General features: G+C 44.7%; 1 protein-coding gene across 2 annotated transcripts in view; it reads right to left on the bottom strand.

The window, feature by feature from the left end:
* Positions 1 to 342: 342 nt before the first annotated feature.
* The window catches only part of CREBL2 (cAMP responsive element binding protein like 2), a 60,443-nt gene continuing 38,408 nt past the window's right edge, over positions 343 to 22,377 (bottom strand). For both annotated transcript variants that reach the window (XM_029599804.1, XM_029599805.1), the window contains exons 2-4: positions 16,862 to 17,059; positions 5,368 to 5,515; positions 343 to 1,942 (exon numbers count right to left, since the gene is read on the bottom strand). In XM_029599804.1, coding sequence (XP_029455664.1) covers positions 1,941 to 1,942; positions 5,368 to 5,515; positions 16,862 to 17,059 — 348 coding nt within the window. In that variant the 3' untranslated portion in view covers positions 343 to 1,940. The remainder of the gene's footprint in view (positions 1,943 to 5,367; positions 5,516 to 16,861; positions 17,060 to 22,377) is intronic.

Raw genomic sequence — 22,377 nt, 5'->3', positions numbered from 1 at the left:
TCCGTCTGTTGATGTCACCCATCTGTGAGGACTACCATCCTGCTTGTCCTAGGAGAATACAAGAATTCAGTTTTAACGTTTCAGAAGCATACGTCTCCATACACAATAGAGATTCAGAACTGGCTCAGAGAGAAAAGTACCCTCTATTGGAGAGGGTACCAACATTCCTTCTTGTAGCAACCAGTGCTCCTTGGTGGGTTCCCATCCAGCCAGGTCCAATCCTGCTTAGGCTTCTGTCTAAGCCTAAGCAGTATAGCAACAGGATTGCTATGGAGTATGATCGTACATCCAGCAAACACACTCATCTGCCACACACACCAATAAAATGACTATTGAAACTGATCCATGGTAAAACAGGTAGATATTTTTTTTGTCCAATGATGTGACTACATTGAACTCACATGAAATGTCTCCAAATAAGACCACTGGATTCCAAGCAAGTAACTCCAAATGTTTGTGACACAAATTCCAAATTCTCCAGTTTATACAAAACTTATACTGTAGACTGATATGAAATAGATCAGCATGTGTAAAAAACATTTGATATTTCAGTTTATGCTAAGCTGTGCTCAATGTTTATCAAACTGTCTGGGGAGGGATCTAGTAAAACAGAGCATTATGTAGGCCCTGTTGTCCTGCAGAGGAATTTGGAGGCATTACCCATCAATGGAATTGTCCCTTTTCCACCACATCCCCGTCTCCCCTAACCAATTACATAAACAGATTAACTGCAGAACACAGTGGCCATGTAGTTCCATGTACTGATCTCTCACTTTGGAACAGTTTTGCATTGCAGAAACTCCTTTATATCAGTGCATATTAGAGGCAGAGAGCACTCACCTGCCACCAAGCAGCACCCCACTTTACCCAAGGAACTGAAATAATTTCTAATAACTTATACCCCAAGCCATCTGGAGACCGCTCTCCATTCAAGGTCATCCACTCCTGCACCGCTACGGAAGTGATCTATGACCTACGGACCTTTTAGGCTGGCCTTGCTCTAGAGATATTAAATATTGAAGCCGTTAGTTTAGAATGCTGGGCATAATATAATCAGATTTTACCTTATTGGTCTTATAAGGAGCATTACCAGAATAAAAATAATTTCATTGGTAAAACAAACATATTCCTAATATGCTCAGATACTTTCCTGGCGTATTTAATTTAAAAAACATGTACAAAAGAATTCCTAGTATTTTTGTGCATAATGCTAAAGGTGGCAGCCTGTCTGTCATTCACCTCTGAGGTATTCTTCATTAAGACTGACATTTTAGAAAAATCTGCCTAAAGTGTTCATAGCCTAAGGAATGAAATAAAATGAGAAAGAAAAGAGAAACACCTTTTTTTTTCCCCCTTTCTCATGCTGGCCCCAGCATTCTTTTGACTTTCTTTCTTAAAGTCAGCTCTGCCGCTGCATCGCAATAGTACAAATAATCCAACATTTCCTGGGCCCCTCTACTGCAGTGTTCCTATACCAACTGTTCGTATTATGGGGTTATGCCTAGTTTCGCCACTTTGCTAAAAAAAACCAAAAACAAACTATAATAAATAGCAATTTTACAAAATAAGACAAGACTGTCAGCACAGGGGTAGGTCAGAGGTCTGCAGCATCTTCAGACCGGAGAAGATGGAGAGACACAAACAAACATTCACATAGTGAGTAAACACTTATTTCAAAAACTAATTTTGGAGTTTTATTTGAAAGGAAGAAGGGCTTAATCTGCTCCCTCCAAGTCTTTATTTAACAGATGTATTTATATTAACCTGAAATAAAACCTCTCTTATAAACTCCTTTAACTGAACATAATCCTGCTTGATATTTACAGCAAAGTTGCAGGAAAAAGCCCTGCAGAGCCAGTGACCCCTCTGTTTTTTTAATTCCTACATGAAACTGTGTGGTGTTCAGCATCCACATTTTCAGTCCTTGGATCAGTACTGCATCCTGAAAGAAATAAAGAAATATTCTGAGTGGGGGGTCCTCTGAAAGTTGCTAAATGTAAAAAGAAAAGAAAAAGAATTAAATCCACATGGATATTTAAGTTTTGGGGGTTTTTTTTCAAATCATGCCCTTTCTTAACACAGACACACCCCACAAGCAGGGCTTACATATGAATAAATCTACAGGAAGGAAGGGCTCCAACAAATATAGGTGAAAAAAAACAAAACAAAGGAGCATGAATATATCAACACTTTATTCCATAAATGGGGTATCAATTCAAACTCCCGTGCATGGTTCTAAAGTTCCTTATTGCCTGGAAACTGCAGTGCTGACTGTTTCTTCCTTTTATTTTTAAATCACGTAATAGCATCTCAGTCTTCTTATATTCCTAATTAATCAGACCGAGAAAATCAAGAAACTGGTTTTATATTTTGGCCCCCCCAAAAAAAAAAATGCCTTCAATATTGGACTGGTTCATTCACATTCATCACGTTTCAATCTGTGCAAAAGGAAGGCAGAGGATGCTAGACATTATGGAATTTAATTCTCTCTCCATATCAAATCTTTCTTTTTTATTTCCACACATTATAATCAGTACTTTTCTTTACTCTTGGTCAGGCAATTTTTCTTTGGATCCTTTGTGTTTCTCACTGAAACAGAATGTGCCCCTATTGGGGTGAGAGCACCATGAGCCCATAGCAGTGATTGTCCTCAACCAGGGAACTGGGCCTGCGACTACCCTCCCAAAATCCAATAATAGGGGTCATCACTAGGCTAAGAATGGGCCTCCTCCCTCATAGGCTTCCTTAACATTGCTGGCCTGGAAACTGAACCCAGATCTCATACTGAGTCATCAGGCCAGCCTACTGTCAGGACTTGTTAACTTATTCACACTGAGGCCAATGTAGTAAAACCCACACTAAAATCAAAGCAAAACCTTAGCACAGATTTTACTTTGCTCAAGCAGTAAAATCCTGTGGCCCTGCAGGATGCAGTAAGCTAACTGCATGCAAATGATGCGCAAGTTTAAAAAAAAAAAAAGCACGCTGAACAGGAAAAGCCCTTTTTTTTTTTTTTTTACAAACACACTTGCTTGCCCATAAAACTGAAAAGCCACACTACAAAACAAAACAATGGAGAAAAATCCAGTGGTTCTTTTAGCGGTGGCAACGGCTACTGTTACCCTTGTGGTGCAGAGGTAGATGGGCTGGTAAGACCCAAGTCCCAGGCTCCAGACAAAATAGGTAGAAAGCTAGGAAATATGGAAAATACTACCGCTTCCTACCATGGAGGTGGGGGAGGGAAGGGCTAGTGTGTGCTAACTAGGCTTCATGATAGCAGCAGTTTACATGAATGCACTTCCCCCAACGGTACACTGACTGCAAATGAAGAACTAATGTTAAGAAATAGGACTTCATCTTTATGGAAATGTAGCAGTCTGTGTCGAGGAAGTTAAAAACTTTAGTTCTGATGACTGCAAGAAATGTGTAGCTGAAAAACATTCAAACCCATTTGGATTTATTGGGACACAGCAATAAAAGCATTATATTATTTCGTTTCAGGCTTTTGTATGGATCTTTTGTACAATAGGAGGCACTTGGGATCAATTACTGAATGGCTCAATGGAAAGATTTTCATAGAAATGAGATCTGGATCACTTGAAAAAGTGAATGAAGACAAGTTTTAAAAAAAAAGTGAAAACCTTTCTTAAATAGGTCTGGACTGCCCTGTGGGACAGGTGACCTGTTGGGAGTCATACTGGTGTACAGGTGACACGATCTGTCATGATGTACACTGGCAAGTAGGTCACATTACCTGTTGGAATATGAGCTACAACATGCCTGCATGTAGGACACCAGAGATGCCATGTTCAAGTTAATTTCTTCTTTTCACTGATCCAGATCTATTTTTCTCTCTTAGCCCATGGCAAGCTTGGCAGAATAAGGGCAGCGAGTAGAAGATTTTTTACCTCCTCTGCTGGGCTGCTTTCAATGCTGGTACTTGAGTTCTGAACAGGGATTGGTCTCTTCACTGACAGCTGTCAATGAAGGGACCAATCAGTGGCCAGCCAGTGAAGTGAGTAAGATCTCCTCCTCCTCCAGCTGGGATTGGGAGTTCAGATGCCCTAGACCAGTACTTTTATTTCTTTAACTCTGGTGGGAGAGGGGGTTTGTTGGCTTAGTCCACTGTGGGAAGTTTAACTCGGGGAGGAGAGGGTTGGGAATTTGTGAACTTGGCCATGTATTTTGGTTGAAGAAGAATTATGCTGCACAAATAGCTCTGGATTGCAAGTATCTGAGCAAAGAAGTGGTGCTCCAGAAGGTGACAGCAGGATCTGAAAAGCTTACTGCTGATGCTGCAACCTTCATCCCTCCACCCTGGCACTCTCCATGGGAAGTTTCACTCCTGCTTTGACCTAAAAGTTACATTTTCTATGGTAAAAAAAAAAAAAAAAAATAGCACGAAGTCCTCAACTTTAATGCACCTCCATGAATTTCTGGGTAATAGCTAATAAGCTCCTTATCACTGCAATTTGCATGAAGACACGCTAGTCGTAGTGAGGTTTTCAATTCCTGCTTTACCACATGAATTTTCAGCACTAAAACCATTATTACATACAGGGGTTGCGTTACTGCTGAAAAATCCGCTCAAAAACAGGAGTTAAAAGCAGAGCTAAAAATCTGCATGGCTTATTACAGTGGCCCCACAGTTTCTTCTGGTTTCCTGCAAAATGCCAGTGCCTGGGAGATAATGGCTGACAACCCTCAAGAATTCCACTTACAAGCTCACAAACTACAAGTGGTATTCTTGAGCTGTAAGGTGTGCTGGCAGGATGCATATGGACCCAACGAAAGGAGAGGCCAGGGAAGCAGCTGGGAGTGAATGAGCTCACAGGTCCATACACAGTCCCAAGATCCTACTGGCTGTAATCGGAGGCACCCAGTACACCTCTGAGGGATGGCCAGGGTGTAAGAAGGCATGATGAAGAGGAGGGGCTGCGGTGGTGGAGGAGGAAGGAGCAATGGTGCTGGAAAGGGGTTGGGATGGGGGAAGGAAAGGTGCAAGTCAGATTTCTGTGCATTTTATGAGGGTTTATGAAAGACAACTACAGCTAAGCCTCATGAGTGTAGCATGGGAACAGTCAGTCAAAGTGTAACACTTTCAAAACCCTTTCTCCCGGCCAAGAGAGATATTTTTATCTTGTGGTAACCTGACCATCTGTGGCTCAACTCTTGTTTGGCTTATCTTCCTTGAGGACCTTGACTGGGTTAGAAGCAGACACATGGTTCAAGCCTGCCTCAATTTGCTCAGCTCTATTTCTCAGATACAAACGTAACTAACCTAATCTCAGCACACCTTAGCCTTTTAATATATGGTACCTAGACCATTACAAAGAATAAGCAATGTATCCCTATGATTGTACTTACAGGAATTCTTCCCATTAGCTTCTATTTTCACCCCTTTGTTTTGTTTGTTTGAGGTTTGTTGCGCTTTGCTCTGCTCCTCTCCCGTTAGAAGGGCTCGGATTTCAGAGGGAATCTTTCCTTGGTCCATTGCCATGCACCACTGTTTGTACTAAAAGATATACACAGTATTTACAACTGCAATAAAAAGGAGCCAGCATCAAGTTAGCAGCTAGGACAATACTACAGTGACCATTACCATCATGCTGAAAGCTTTGGAATGAACTGGGCAGACCCAGCAGAGGCTAGCCTTGGAATTTAGCAAACGAACAACAGACAGGGCCGGCATTAGAGGGGGGCAACCACGGCAACTGCCCAGGAACCCCATGCCACACTGCGCCCTGCTGGGCTGCAGCTACAAGAAACATAGCCAAGCAGACACCTTTAGGAAGGCAATGGTGGCAATATCAAGGTTAACAAAAAAAAAAACAAACCCAAAACAAATCGGCAGCACAGGGCCTGTCAGCTGGCAAGCATGCACAGGGCCCACAGCAGCCTTGCTCTCTCCTCTAGTGAAACCCATGCGAGGGGGCAGGGCTGGGGCAGGGCCTATGAACATGCACCAGCTCAAAAGGCCCCGGGTTGAATTTTCTTGGGATTATTGCCGCTGCCACCTGAGGTCATCTGCTAGAATCAAGACCAACCAAATGAAGGTAGGGGAGACAGGGCTTTCGAAGGGACCATGGAGGAAATGACCTGGGAAGGCACCGTTGGGAAGAGAGAAAAAAAAAAAAAAAAGATGCTGAAGAGCTGGAGATCAATGTATGTGTTGGGGGGGAGGGAGGGGGTGATCTCAAGGGCTGACAGAGGGAGAGGTAGAGAGAGAGAAGGAGAGAGAGGACTCGGAAAGGGGACAAAGTTGGAGTGGAGACGCAAGACTCAAAAGATTGGAGATCAGCAAGACGTTAAACGACTGAAGATTGGGATAGGTGGGAGAGGACCAGGAAAGGAAAGGAAGAGAGGGAAGAGAAGCTGGAATAAGGATGGCTGCAGCTATGGGAGAGGATCAAGTACTGGAGATGGGAGGACTGGGATAGGAGGCAAAAAAAAACAAACAAGACTTTGTCCATGCAGGGGAAAGAAGACTAGGACTGGAGACTATGGCATGATAGGAAACAGAATGGAAAGGGGAGAAAAGATGCAGAATTGAGGCCCCATTCTAACATCAGCCCTCACTGCAGGACAAAGCAGAAGTAAAATTAACCATGCACTTTTTCAAACACAAAGTATGGCAGTTTCACCAGCAACTAGTGTTTTTTTGTGAGAAGGCATGGCCTGTTCATTATAGCAATGGGCTGAAAACCAGGGAATCCAGGTGTTTGAATCCCACTTTCCCCACTGATACCTTGAGAACTTGGGCAAGTCACTTTATCTCCTGTTGCCACATTATCCACTTACTGTAAGCTCTTTGGGAAAGGAACCTACTGTATCTGAATCCTAAGAATGCTGTAGGCTGCCCTGAGCATCATTTGCGGGCCGATACAGTACAGTGCTCCGACGGAGCGCACTGTTAACCCACGTTTTCGACGTGCTAGCATTACCCCTTATTCAGTAAGGGGCCGAAAACGCGCGTCCAATCCCCGGAACCTAATAGCGTCCGCAACATGCAAATGCATGTTGATGGCCCTATTAGGTATTCCCGCGCGATTCAGAAAGGAAAATGTGCAGCCAAGCCACACATTTTACTTTCAGAAATTAGCGCCTACCCAAAGGTAGGCGCTAATTTCTTCGGGCACCGGGAAAGTGCACAGAAAAGCAGTAAAAACTGCTTTTCTGTGCACCCTCTGACTTAATATCATGGCGATATTAAGTCGGAGGTCCCAAAAGTTACAAAAAGTAAAAAAAAATAAAAAAATTTGAAGTTGGCCCATGGCTCGCGGGTCGAAAACTGGATGCTCAATTTTGACGGCGTCCGGTTTGCGAGTCCGTGGCTGTCAGCAGGCTTGAGAACCGACGCCAGCAAAATTGAGCGTCGGCTGTCAAACCTGCTGACAGCCGCCGCTCCGGTCCAAAAGGAGGCGCTAGGGACGCGCTAGTGTCCCATGCGCCTCCTTTTACCTGTTTTTACTCCTGGGTCTAATTTGCATACTGAATCGAGCGCACAGGAGAGTGGCCTGAGCGGGTGTTCGCCCGCGGACTTTACTGTATCTGCCCATTGGAAAGGAGGGCTAAAAAAAAAAACGGGGGGATGGGGCAGTTTTCAAAAGGTTTGTAATTATATACTTTTCTTTCTTTATTTCAAGCGTCATTCTGATTTTTTTTCTGTGACGGCTTTATTTCTATTTTCCCTCTCTTACTTCAGAATCATATTCCTGTCATCGTTTTCTTGCACTTTTCTCTAACTAGATCAAGATTTGGGGTTCTTGTTTTATCCTTTTGAAATCAAAAAAAATATATATAGAGAGACCTCTCTGAACCTCCTCCTCACTGAACAAACTTGTAGTGTGACAGATTGAGCATAGACAGATTTATGGTCCTGGTGTAGCCTATCTAGCACTGCTAATCAACTGCTTGTGAAAATGCATAGTTGAAATTACAATCAAACTATGATTCTTCTCTAACAGGTCTATCCTGTAAAGTGTGTCCGCGGTTTCCCCATCCCTAACCGGCTCTCTACTCACTTTCCGGCCGCGTTAGCCCTTCCTGCGATCCCGAATCCCCTTTAACCTATTCCTACCGCGTCCTAAATTCCCCGGGCAACCCCTTCCGCACGCGGCATGTATATTGCATGCAAACGAGCGAATTAGCTATTCCCTAGCATCCCGTAACCCGCGCCCGACTATCGCTAGTTTTCCCTGCCATTTGTCGCGCGTTTAACCTGCTAACTTACCGCCTACCCTGACCCCCTGCGGTAGAGGCAGGGGTAAGGGTAGGTGGCAAGCTTTCCCCCAGCCCCCGCTCACCTGCCCCGGCCGCGATCATGGGTGCCGGTCTCCGGGGCAGCCCCAGTCCTCTCCCCTCCTCCCGAAGCGAAAAAACCAAAAGCAAAAAGTAAGTCGCTTCACTGTCAGTGTCTCTTCTTCCCTCCTCCCAGAGCAAGGCTGCTTTTCGCGCCCTGCTCCGGGAGGAGGGGAGAAGAGACACAGTGGCGAAGCAACTTTTTTTTTTTTTTGCTTCGCCGCTGTCAGTCTCTTTTCCCCTCCCGGAGCAAGAGACTGACAGTGGCGAAGCAAAAAAAAAAGTTGCTTCGCCGCTGTGTCTCTTCTTCCCTCCTCCCGGAGCAAGGCTGCTTTTCGCGCCCTGCTCCGGGAGGAGGGGAGAAGAGACACATTGACAGCGGCGAAGCAACTTACTTTTGCATCCCCGACCTGACCCGACTTATCTTCTACAGATGACCGGACGGCTGCAAAAGTATCGTGGCTCCTGCCTCCCAGAGGAAGATGGCTGCCAGCACGGGGGAAAGCGGCCCCTGTGCATTCAATTGGCTGCTCAAGACGTGACGTCACGACGTTTGGCGTCACGGCATGTGACGTCACGTCTTGAGCAGCCAATTGAATGCACAGGGGCCGCTTTCCCCCGTGCTGGCAGCCATCTTCCTCTGGGAGGCAGGAGCCACGCTATCTTCTTCAGATGACCGGACGGCTGCAAAAGTAAGTCGGGTCAGGTCGGGGATGCAAAAGTAAGTGCTTCGCCGCTGTCAATGTGTCTCTTCTCCCCTCCTCCCGGAGCAGGGCGCGAAAAGCAGCCTTGCTCCGGGAGGAGGGAAGAAGAGACACAGCGGCGAAGCAACTTCTTTTTTTTGCTTCGCCGCTGTCAGTGTCTCTTTTCCCCTCCCGGAGCAAGAGACTGACAGCGGCGAAGCAAAAAAAAAAAAAAAGTTGCTTCGCCGCTGTGTCTCTTCTTCCCTCCTCCCGGAGCAGGGCGCGAAAAGCAGCCTTGCTCCGGGAGGAGGGAAGAAGAGACACTGACAGTGAAGCGACTTACTTTTTGCTTTTGGTTTTTTCGCTTCGAAGCAACTTTTTTTTTTTTTGCTTCTGGCAGTCCCGACTTCCTGGTATCTGTCATTTCAAATGACATTTGAAATGACAGATACCAGCGTGGCGTGAAGCATTAGGCCCGCGCACCCAGGATACTGTATAGGCGCTCTATCCAGTACAATGGGTTGCGCGGGCTTAAGGCTTCACAGACGCGGTTTACATTTACATAAAATTAGTGTTCAGGATCGAGCGGTAGGTGTGCTGCACAGTGCCTGCGGCACCCGCGGTTGCCGCACGCACAAACGCAGCTCTTCCTACCGCTCGGTACTGGATAGACCTGTAAGTGAGGACAATACGAGATTTGTGCTCTGTATTCTATTTTTTTTAAATTTGTAATACATAAACTTTATTGAACATAGCATACATTTCAAATAAGATAAAACAGAAAGAACAATGTCAAATAAGGTAGCTGTACCATCAGAGTACTGACAAGGCGATAAGAGCAAATAAATAAATAAAATACAAAGCTAATACAGCAGTGCTCCTCAGTAAACAAAATGCTACATTGCTCATGTATAATGCTACGTCAAAAATGGGTTCGAAACCATCATAAGTTTGTATTTTCCGTATAGTATGTACTCCCCAACCCCCCCCCCCCCTTTCCAGTTGGATTTTTAAGTTACATAACATATGTAATGGAGATGCCAGAATAAAGATTAATAAAGTTTTATGAAAATAAAAGCTAAAAATTACTTTTGTCCGGTTCTGTATTCTATTTTTACTCTAATGCTCAATTTCATTTTAGTTTTGTAATGATTTCTTTGCACCAGAATAGGTGTGTCTAAAATTCTCTCTCTACCTTGTGGTGCAAACTCAAGGTCAGACATGCCCAATAATCTTATTAAGAAACCAGGTCACTTCTGTGTAATTGAATAATTTGGTTGTAAAGCAAAATTGCTTACCTTGTAATGGGTGTTATCCCAGGACAGCAGGATGTAGTCCTCACATATGGGTGACGTCATCGAACGGAGCCCAGGCGGGAAATCTTTCTGTCAAAGTTTCTAGAAACTTTTGACTGGCCCTGTGAGGCCACTGAGCATGCTCAGCATGCTATGATATTCTCTGCCACAGGTGTCTCTCTTTAGTCTGGTATATAGCATGAAGCGATAGCAAAAAAATAAAATAATAAAAGGTATGTGACCCAACTCCGCGGGGTGGCGGGTGGGTTCTGTGAGGACTACATCCTGCTGTCCTGGGATAACACCCATTACAAGGTAAGCAATTTTGCTTTATCCCAGGACAAGCAGGATGCTAGTCCTCACATATGGGTGAATAGCAAGCTAGAGGCTGAGTCATGTTGTATTGAGGCAACAGTGAAGTATTGTTGTTGAATGAGTCAGCCGAAGATCCCAGAACATTGGATGTAGGAGGAGTTGGGATTAAACTGGAAACAAGTTCTTTAAGACAGATTGTCCGTAGGCTGAATCTTGTCTTCCTTCTTTGTCTAAGCAGTAGTGAGCTGCAAAGGTGTGAAGAGAACTCCATGTTGCTGCTTTGCATATGTCTAAGATTGGCACTGAACGAAAATGTGCTACTGAAGTTGACATTGCTCTTACGGAATGAGCCTTTACTCGCCCTTGAAGAGGAAGGCCTGCTTGTTCATAGCAGAACTCTATGCAATTCGCTATCCAATTGGATAGGGTATGTTTACCCACTGCTTTACCCGGTTTGTTTGGATCATAAGAAACAAAAAGCTGAGTGGATTTCCTATGGACTGAAGTACGGTTTAAGTAGAAAGCGAGTGTACGTTTACAGTCCAGGGTATGTAAGGCTGTTTCTCCTGGATGGGAAAGAGGCCTTGGAAAGAATGTGGGTAAGTTTATGGATTGGTTCAAGTGGAATTCCGTAACCACCTTGGGAAGGAATTTAGGATGTGTACGGAGAACCACTCTGTCATGTAGGAATTTTGTATAAGGTTCGTATGTGACAAGTGCTTGTAACTCACTAACCCTTCTAGCTGAGGTAATAGCTATGAGGAAGATAGTCTTCCATGTGAGAAATTTAAGATTACATGAGTCGATGGGTTCGAAAGGAGAACGCATGAGTCTTGTTAGTACCAAATTCAGGTCCCAGCTTGGGACGGGTTTTCGAATTGGTGGTTTGAGGTGAGTTAAACCTCTCATAAATCTACTTATGAGAGGTTGTGTAGATATAGGTGCATCTGCTATCTTGTTATGGTAAGCAGATATTGCACTTAAATGTACTCTTACTGATGAAGTCTGAAGATCAGATTCTGAAAGATGGTATAAGTAATCTAAAAGAGAAGTTACGGGGCAAGTGAAAGGATTTATATCCCTTGCTGAGCACCACAAAGTGAATCTCTTCCATTTAGAAGCATAGTTTTTTTGTGTGGAAGGTTTACGTGAAGCTATAAGCACTTGAGATATATGAGATGAAAGATTGAGTGGTTGTAAAATCAAGCTTTCAACATCCATGCTGTCAGTGACAGGGACTGGAGGTTGGGATGTCTCAACCGACCCTGATCTTGAGTAATGAGAGTGGGAGCTACTCCTAGACGAATTGGATCTCTGACTGAGAGGTCTAGAAGTGTGGGAAACCATACTTGTCGAGGCCAATGCGGGGCTATGAGAATCATGGCCCCCCTGTCCTGTTGTAGCTTCACTAGCGTTTTGGTTATGAGCGGTATTGGAGGATACGCGTATAACAGGCCTGAATTCCAAGGGCGAGCAAAGGCGTCCCTGGCTGGTTGGTTCTTCTGTCTGTGTAAAGAACAGAAGTTGTCCACTTTGTGATTCAGAAGTGATGCAAAGAGGTCGATTGTCGGTTGACCCCAGCGTTGAAAGATCCTGGTTGCTATGGTAGGATCCAGGGACCATTCGTGTGGTTGGAAATGACGACTGAGGCAGTCCGCCACTACATTGTGGATGCCTGCCAGATATGTGGCTCGTAGAGACATTGAGTGTGCCAGGGCCCAGCCCCATATCTGTGCAGCTTCTTGACAAAGGAGATACGAGCCCGTACCTCCCTGTTTGTTGATGTACCACATGGCTACTGTATTGTCTGTCTGAATGAGAACAGTCTTGCGTGAAAGGCAATCCTGGAACGCATGCAGTGCGTAACGTATCGCTCGAAGTTCCAGAAAATTGATTTGGTATGTTGCTTCGAGTTTTGTCCAGGTTCCTTGTGTGTGGAGATTGTCTACATGAGCTCCCCATCCCAAGGTGGAGGCATCCGTAGTTAAAGTAGTCTGTGGGACCGGTTGTTGGAAAGGTAGGCCTTTGCATAGGTTGTCCCTGTTGGTCCACCAAAGTAGAGACGATCTTAGTTGGTGGGTCACTTGAATTGGATAGTGTAATGGTTGAATTGCTTGGATCCATTGTGACCTTAAAGTCCATTGAGTTACTCTCATGGCTAGTCTTGCCATAGGGGTAACATGAACTGTTGATGCCATGTGACCTAACAGAATCAGAAACTGATGAGCTGTGGTTTGCGTCCGTAAGGAAATGGACCTCGCTAACTGAATAAGGGTTTCCGCCCTTTCTATGGGTAGAATGGCCCTTGCGAGGTTTGTGTTCAACTCTGCTCCTATGAATTGAAGCATTTGAGTTGGAGTGAGATGTGATTTTTGATAATTGACGAGAAATCCCATGGAGTGAAGTAGAGCAATTGTCCGGTTGAGAGAAGTTATTGCTCCTTCTTGAGATGGACTCCTTATGAGCCAGTCGTCTAGATATGGAAAAACATGGACACCTTCTTTGTGTAAGTGTCCTGCTATTACTGCTAGACATTTGGTGAAGACTCTGGGAGCAGATGCTAGTCCAAAAGGGAGAACTCTGTATTGGTAATGTTGAGGACCCACTATGAAGCGCAGGTATTTGCGATGAGGGGGGTATATCGGAATGTGAGCATAAGCGTCTTGAAGATCCAGAGAACAAAGCCAATCCTTTGCTTGAAGAAGTGGAAGTATGGTACCTAGAGAAACCATCCTGAACTTTTCCTTCTTTAGAAATTTGTTGAGATTTCTTAGGTCTAGGATGGGACGTAGGCCTCCTGTTTTCTTTGGAATGAGGAAATATTTGGAGTAGAATCCCCTGCCCTTCTGCTTCCGAGGCACTGGTTGAATGGCCTTGGATTTCAGAAGGGTGGATAATTCTGTTTGTAATTGATGAAGTTGAGATCTTTGTTGTTGGCATGATGTTGGTGGAAATTCTGGAGGAATTGAAGTGAAATTTAGTTTGTAACCTCGGGCAACTATTGAAAGAACCCATTGATCTGAGGTTATGTCTTGCCAATTTTCGTGAAAAAGGGATATTCTGCCTCCAACTGGTAGGTTTGGTTTGGGATTGCAAGGTTGAGTCTGTTCTCTGGTGTAATCCTCAAAAGCCTGTTGCAGGCCCTGTTTGCGCAGGTGGTTGTGGGCGGGCAGGTCTGGGTTGTCTGGCTTGAGAACGCTGAGTTGGCCTAGTTGATCTACCTCTATTTGTTGATTGGTAGTACCTGCGTGGTCTGTAGTAAGAGCGTCTTACATCTCTTCGTGGAGGACGACGAGAATGTTGACTAGCAGGTTCTTGTGGGGTCTGAGACAGTTGTTTCAGTGTCTCCGTGTGGTCTTTGAGTTGTTGAACCGCTTCCTGAATTTTATCTCCAAAGAGATTGTCGCCAAGACAGGGAAGGTCAACAAGCTTATCTTGAACCTCAAGTCTGAGGTCAGATGCCTTGAGCCAGGCCCACCGGCGAGCAGTGATTCCTGCTGCTGCTGTTCTTGAAGCAGTTTCGAAGTTATCATAAACTGCTCTTACTTCGTGTTTGCCCGCTTCAAGTCCTTTTGATATAATTTCTTGAGCAGGTTCTTGGAATTGAGATGGTAAGGAAGTAACGAATTGTTCCATCTCTTTCCAGAGATTTCTTTGATGTTGAGTTATATAGAGTTGATATGCAGAGATTTTTGTACTCAGCATGGAACTCTGGTAAATCTTTTTACCTAATGTGTCCAGAAACCTGTGCTCCCTGCCTGGTGGGATGGAGGAGTGTGGACGCACACGTTTAGACTTCTTCTGTGCTGATTCCACAACGACAGATTGATGGGGCAATTGTTGTTTATGATACCCCGGAGCTGGTTGAACAATGTAAGTAGTTTCTACTCTTTTGTTTACAGCAGGTATGGAAGCTGGGTGTTCCCAGATTCTTTTTTGAAGTTCCAGTAACACCTCATGTACAGGTATTGCTAGTACCTGTTTGGGTGGATCCACAAACTGTAATACTTCGAGAGTTTGTGTTCTGGTATCCTGCTCAGCAGCCAATTTAAATGGAATGGAATCAGACATAGTTTGTACGAAGGATGAGAAGGATAGATCTTCCGGAGGTGACTTCTTTCTTCGGTCAGGAGAAGAAGGATTGGACATGAATTCCTCTGAGGAAAATTGAGAGGGTTCATCATCATCCCAGGATTCTTCTGATTCCTCTCTATAAGTTGTTGGAATTGGAGAGGCTTGCAGTCCGGAAGGTCCAGGTTGTGGATCATCGAGGAAAAAATCAGCAGATACCTTCTTTTTTGTAATAGGTGGTAATTTGTCGATGACTTTTTGGTATCTTTGTAGGAGACGATGATAAAAAGCTTCATCGCGGACCTCCTCCGATGGAATAGGTTGCTGCAGAGATGCAGTCGTTTGATTCGTCGATGGAATTTGAAAAATCATCGATGTAGATTGAGTCAGTACTCTCGGTGTAGTGGTTATAGTATCCGCCGAGGATCTTGATGGAAAAGGTGTTGTTGTCATCGGTGTTATCACTGGCATCGATGATGTAGATATCGGCATCGATGGTATAGTCATCGGCATCGATGGTATAGCCATCGGCATCGATGTTGAGGACATCGGCATCGATGCTGGAGGCATCGGCATCGATACTGAGGGTATCGGCATCGATATCGAGGGTATCGGCATCGACTCCGAGGTCGGCATCGACAGGCCTGTCGGGAGTTGTTGCTCTTGAAGAGCTTGGAAAACAGCTTGTTTAATCATTGCAGACAATTCAAGCTGTGGTGTGATCGAAGGAGCCGATGGTGTATGCGATGGTATTGCAACGACCATCGATGACGGTGTTGGTGTCGGTGGCGGCGAAGGCCCAATCACCGGCGTCTCTTGGTTTTTAGACCGCTTTGGCATCGACTCGTCCTGGGACAGTGTTTCGGAGGATGATCGATGGCGATGGCGATGTTTAGTTTTGGAGCGTGCTGTTGACGTGGTAGAACGTACAGAAGATGGCGAAGATGAACGGTCCCCCGATCCATCCGGACGCGGTTTTTTAAGGAGGATTTTCTTCGTAGCTCCAGCTGGAGACGAACTCGGTTTTGAGGAAGAAGGAATTAGTTGAAGAGAAAAAAGGTGTTCCATCTTCTCTTGTCTGGCCTTTCTTCCCTTGACCGTCATTTCAGCACATTTTTCACAGGAATTAACATCATGTTGTTTTCCCAGGCACATTACACACTCCGAATGGGGATCAGTAATAGACATAGTCCTATTACAGACCGGACATTTTTTAAAACCGGTCGCCATTTTCGATCGACGGCCGTCGATGAAACGAACGTGTGAAAAAATTTTCAGCCGAAAATTGTGAAATAGATAGTACTCACCAGCCGGCGAGGCAGAGAACTTCCCGTGACAGAGAATTTATAGAAAAAATTGACTTTTAGTCAAAATCGATATTCCCAACGGTAGGGCTATCGGACCGCGGTGCGAACGGCAGCGCGGAAAAATGAAGACTAAAGAGAGACACCTGTGGCAGAGAATATCATAGCATGCTGAGCATGCTCAGTGGCCTCACAGGGCCAGTCAAAAGTTTCTAGAAACTTTGACAGAAAGATTTCCCGCCTGGGCTCCGTTCGATGACGTCACCCATATGTGAGGACTAGCATCCTGCTTGTCCTGGGATAATAAGTTTATTACTTTTTTTTTTTTTTTTGTATTTTCAGCCTGGTGCATCTTTCTCCACATCTGAACTTCCAGTCCAGTTGAAACCTGCCCGGTTCACCTCCATTTACAAGAGGGAAGGGGAGAAGAGTCTGCAGATGAAGTGCTATGTGCCTTCATTTAAGGTCACAAGGGATTTTCCCCTAATTAGATCCCACCCTCCTCCCTCAATGAACCAGGCATTGTACCGACACTCTTCGGCAAATGGCCACAGCACACGTGTAACTCAAATTTCACCTGTAGGTGGTGGTGGTGGTGGTGTGTGATGACTAGGAACCTCTTCCACCCAGGGGCCATACAGGCAGCCTCTGCAGTATCCCCCCACCCAGCCTCTGGCTGACCAGTGAGCAAAAGCCAGCTCAAGGAATTGGCAGCGAGGCACAGCTAGTACACCTGGCTTATTCCTACATTTAGACCATCACACTGATTTCATGGGCAAAAAGCTGACTGCTGAAAGCATTCAGTGAGAGGAGAGAAGAGTAAAGCAGGCCATTTTTTTTGTGCCAACCACAGTGATTACAGGAACTGATAAAGTGGAAGAGTGTGTCTTACCATTTCCAGTTCTTCTCTCAGGGCACAGATTGCCCTCTCTCTGCTGGACACCAGCTCCTCCAAATATTGGTATCTCAGTTTCTTCCTTGCCCTGCATTCTCTTGCACTCTGACGACTTCTTTCAAGTTTCGCCTTTAGGTCAATTTTGGCAGGCTTGCGACCTCGTTTTCCTGGCTTTTTAACTTTACCGCCAAGGACCTGTGAAAAAACACTGAATTAACCTACAATTGTACAGAAAGATGGGGGGCCCCATTAACATTATAAAAACAGGTCAGGTTTAAAAGGGACCAAACTGCAGTCACATTTAACCTCTTTCAGTTACCTGTCTAGCAGCTGCGTACCAATAATTCACGTGAAGGCAAAACGAAGCAGTTTCTCACAGCCAATTTTATCTTTACATTCACAGGCCGGTAATTTTCCATTATTATTCTGAGTTCAAACATTCTCATAAACTACGTCAAAATTGGTGAACATGATTTTTTTTTTTTTTTTGCAAAAACAGATACCATGATGGTCATTACAGTAAACATATAACAGAGACGGAGTTCTGAAAATACGCAGGTTGAGCTTGAGGCTTGCAGTTAGCATGGCAGAGGCTGTGAGGAGGAGGACACGTGCTCCCTCCTGGTTCAAGGATGGAACTGAAGGTTCAAACTCAGCAACCTCCCTATAGCCTGCAGCCAGCAAAAGGAACTGAACTGCAAGAGAGACTGAACCAGAGAGGTTAGTGGAGGTGGGGGTGGAGGGGTAGAAAACTGTCAGAATCCTGAAGACATAGAGCCCAGTCAGAATGTGAATGACACAGAATGCCTTGTCTATCTACCATTATGTACTTAGTTACATCAGCGCTTGGGAGAAAAAAAAAAAAAAAGGAACAAAAAAACGATAAAACTAAGGATTACTGCAAGCTAGAAAGTTCCCATTGTACAAAGAATGACATAAGTGATTACTAAGGTAAGATTATTCTGTACTGAAAATAATGTTGCACAATATAAAAACAATTTATTACACAGTGAGCTCATGTTCTGTCCAACAAAACAAATTACCACATTGTAATACAATGAAATCTATTCTTTGTGCAATGAAATGAGCCAGTGACCACATAGCCATGCACGCTAGTCTCTTGAACAACTGTTAATATTACTTTTCAAAAGTGAAAAGGGATCTCATGGCCCAAAGGAAGACCAAAAAAAGACATGGATCAATACAACAGATCAAATAAGAGAACCACAGGTCACTGGGTAGCATGACATTTACCGGTCTGATCAATTGGGCAGAACAAGTATGAAGTAAAATTTAAACTTACCTGTCAATTTCTTTTACTTTAGTTCTGCCAGACCAGACCAGACAAGTGGGTTATGTCCACTTCCTGCCAGCAGATGGTGATAGAGACAAAAAGCTCAAAGCTGATTTCACTACTCCTATAAAGATCTGGTGTTGCCTTCAGCTCTTCAGTATCCTGACAAAGCTAAGACAACTGAAGGTAATTGTTTGTTTCGGCTTCCAATCACCACAATCATAAGCTGATACAGCCAAAACATTTAACTCCATGGTTATTAACTCAGGAATAAGAACCCCTGCACTAGGCTCACAATTAGGTCAGCTGCCCTCAGAATGGGCAACAACATACTCTGTTAGATTTCTTCATCGCGGCTTCCTTGGGTGGATTCTGAACTGGTCTTGCAGGACTAAAAGAAACAAAATTGACAAGCAAGTTTAAAATGTCACCTTCCTTATTGTCCCTGCCAGACCTGTGGTACATACCAAAGTAACACCCAGACCAAAAGGGAGGAATTAATGATAGCCCTTAGGACTTCTGCATCCAAGGTACGGCCTCTCCTCACTTGCACACCCATACTGAAGTGCTTAGAGCAAAGATGTAATGGAGGCAAAGGCACTGCCCTGCTATTATCTTCTGAAAAAATATGGATTCTGACTCCTACACCCTTGCTGAGCACAGTCACTGGCCTTCAAACTTGCAAAATCTTGCTGGAGCAGGCCAAAGTACTACTCTCCTTGATTATGCCTGAAATTGATGCTTTTAATACCACTGTGTTTTAACAGAACATATTAATAGGCCAAAGACCTGTCCGGTCACCAACAAATATCTCAAAAGGTGACCAAAAACAGACTTGAAATGGCCATCCCTGTCCCGGCCTACATCGCCTGACGTTTTCAACATCATAAGTAAGAAAAGCCCAGTTCTGACAGAAGTGAAATACTATCCTCCAAAAAAGGAACGTATTGGGCACAGATACACCATTTTCTTTAAAATTACCAAAGGCACCACAGAGACTCACTTCAACAACAAGACTCAAATATGCTACCCCACGAAGCACACGATCCCTTCAAAATTAAGCTCACTTCCAAATCGAGGAGACTTCTAGCAGTGAAGAACTTGAGTTCTTGATTCCTTAAAATAAAGTATCTAATCTAACAGAGTAGCGAGAGTATTGTCATGCCTGCATTTCTTGCAGCAAGCCAGAACCAGTCTTGGCCCTCTGCAAGATTTGTGAGTTATGCCTTCATCTCATTCTCTCTTGTGGAAGGACAAGATCGAAGGAGTGAATCTCTCAAAGGGAAATATTGTCGCTTTCTGTAAACTGACTTCACAGAGGATCCGAAACTCTAAGTCAGGCCTGCTATATGGCCCCTCTTTTGTGATGCCAAAGGCTGTAACCCCCAACATTAAGTATCATTGCTATGTAGCTTGGTTCTCTTAACAGCCAAGGTTGTAACAAGAGAATAGAAAAGATCTTCTAGAGTCAAATCCTCTGAATGGGGAAAAGGGTGAAGGAGCACACCTGCTTGCAACATCAGAACTCAGTCCAGACGATGTTCAGGCTTCTGGCAGAAACACACGCTGAAGACTGGATACTGGTCATCATTATCCCAGGATAGCCAAACCCCCTGGCTCATGTTTTCCTTCTTTGACTGAAGAATTTGTTGGGTCCTTACAAGCCGGGTCTCAAAAATGTCAGCTCAAAACATTTGTATGAAAAGTAACGATACTGGCCATGTGAGCTGCTGCTAAGTCCTGCAGGGAAACTCCATTGCAGACCAAATCTGACTCACTCACTTACCAGGGTATTTGAGGGTTACTAGTTCCCTCAGTTTATTAACATCAGCTAATGGCATTACATTAACCATTACCACCTGGGCTGCCTTCTGAGCTAGAAGCCAGGATTTCTGGTATGCTAGATGGCTAGCTTTGCCCTTGACCTTGACCTGGACCTGTCAGTTTTCCACTAAGATTCCTGTCCCTGCTTCAGCTACCCTGGCTCATAACTCCCCTCTCAACCTAAGAAAGAACCATGAAAAAGACTCGAGATTCATTCCTTGCAGGAGTCAACTGTGTAAATCCATCTGCTTGGGCTCCTTTTAACTTCCCTAGAGGGAAAAGTAGCCTTGCAACACTGGACTACTGAATATCTCTGAGGGGAGAGCAAACTGAGTGAGATGAATGTGGGTCTGTACCTAAGGTACTACATTTAGGTCCATTGCCCTGAAGCTTTGGACCTGTAGAACGGACCATACTCAGACAGATGTGGAAACAGGAGAACTAGACACTGGGAGTGAGGCTCTGAACCCATGAAATCTAAGGCCAAAAACTCATTTTCTTCTTTGGAGATGTGAGGACTTCCCTATACTCCAGACTGGAAAGGACTAATTGGTATTCGAGGTAATTGTCAGTCAGCGTAGGGTTTCCACATCTGTGTAACCTTGGATTTTTCTGCTCCTTGGCCCTGAATAGTCCGATGTCTGACTAAAAGAGGAACAAGAATCCCTCCATGAATAAGGAGGCTTGTCCTTGACCAACAGGTATCTTGCGTTCTAGTTTGCACAACCTGATCATTGCCAGTGAGGGATCCAGGATACAGCAAAGTTGCTTACCTATAACAGGTGTTCTCAGAGGACAACAGTATGTCAGTCCTCACATATGGGTGACATTATCCAATGGAGCCCGACCCAGAAAACATATGTCAAAGTTTCTTGAACGTTGTGCCTCACTGAGCAAGCCTATGCTTGCCATCATGCCATGTGTCCATGCAGGAGTCCCTTATTCTTGTATTTTGGTAGAAAAACACAGAAACTAATTCTACAGGGAGGTTGGACTCCATTGGATAATGTCATCCCATGTGCGAGGACTGCCATTCTGCTTGTCCTTGGAAAATTCATCTGAGAAATATCTGGTAATAAACCCCTGGAGGGGATAAGAGGGAAAGCTACCAGGTGTCTTTGTGGGGAACTTCCTAAGAAAGTCTGACACCCAGTGCATAAGACTCCAAGTGTTGCCATAAAGCAGCACACCCAGAACACAGAAGTCTACAAAAAGGATGGAAATGCACCAGCCAAACACACTAACCTGGAATTCTTCCCAAAGGCAGAGAGAGAGCTGCTTTAGCAGATTGCTTATAGTCTCTGAAACCGCTCCCAGCCAGAACTGGTACTGGTTGTGTGGAAGGGGAGGAGGAGCTTCCAATAACCACCCCTAGAAAGCCTCTGAATGTTGGTCCTTAAACTTCCAGGAAAACTCCATAAGATAGCTTTCTTAGAGCAGATAAAACTGTAAAACAAGGCTGAGATTTCCATGCCCATCGCTCTGTGGGGAAGCTTCCGAGAAGCATGGTCGTAAACTCTGTGCCTACATCTTCAGCTAGCCCTACACAGGCCAGATATTGGGAGGGGGGGGAGGGGGGGGCGGGGTCTGACCAAAAGGAGCGCCTAGCATCTCTCTGACATGCAATACTTATCAGCTGTGAATCCATCCGGAAGCCGTTGGTCTCCCTGTGGGAAGGTTTGAGACCTCACGCCTCTACACATCGATACCTGTGGGAAAGGCCACTATGACCTCCTCTGAGGGATGCTGTATCCAACACCAGAGTATTTGAGTCATAAAGCCATTCACATAGCAGCCTGAGAGACTATACAAAAAAAAAAAAACCTAAGCAGAGATTCAATCTTTCTAGCATAGGGATCCCTGAATATTTTGCTTTCCTCCACTGTGATCTTAAAAAATTAAGACAAATGCCTGCCTGCCGCCCTCCTCCCCCCATTGCCCGGTGATCCAATACCCTATCCTTCTCTTCCCTGGGAAGGGAATTAAGTCTTGGTCTCCTTAAGACTGGATTCAGGTGTCTCATACTAAGATCTCATCTCCAACAATTACATGTAGCAGAAATCCCAGTGGAGGTGCCTGTAAGCAGCCAAGAATATGGGATCCCCTACAGATTGATTCCCTTTGCTTTTCTGACAGCTGAAGGTCGTCGCACCCCAGAATTAAGCATCATCAGCTCCTATCTCCTGAACAAGCCTCCTCACTGAGGCATTAAGAACATAAGAACATAAGAAAATGCCATACTGGGTCAGACCAAGGGTCCATCAAGCCCAGCATCCTGTTTCCAACAGTGGCCAGTCCAGGCCATAAGAACCTGGCAAGTACCCAAAAACTAAGTCTATTCCATGTAACCATTGCTAATGGCAGTGGCTATTCTCTAAGTGAACTTAATAGCAGG

This window comes from Rhinatrema bivittatum, chromosome 4, assembly GCF_901001135.1.
Source record: "Rhinatrema bivittatum chromosome 4, aRhiBiv1.1, whole genome shotgun sequence".
NCBI lineage: Eukaryota > Metazoa > Chordata > Amphibia > Gymnophiona > Rhinatrematidae > Rhinatrema > Rhinatrema bivittatum.
Note: the sequence above shows the minus strand (reverse complement) of the source record. Positions and strands in the feature narration are given on the sequence as shown.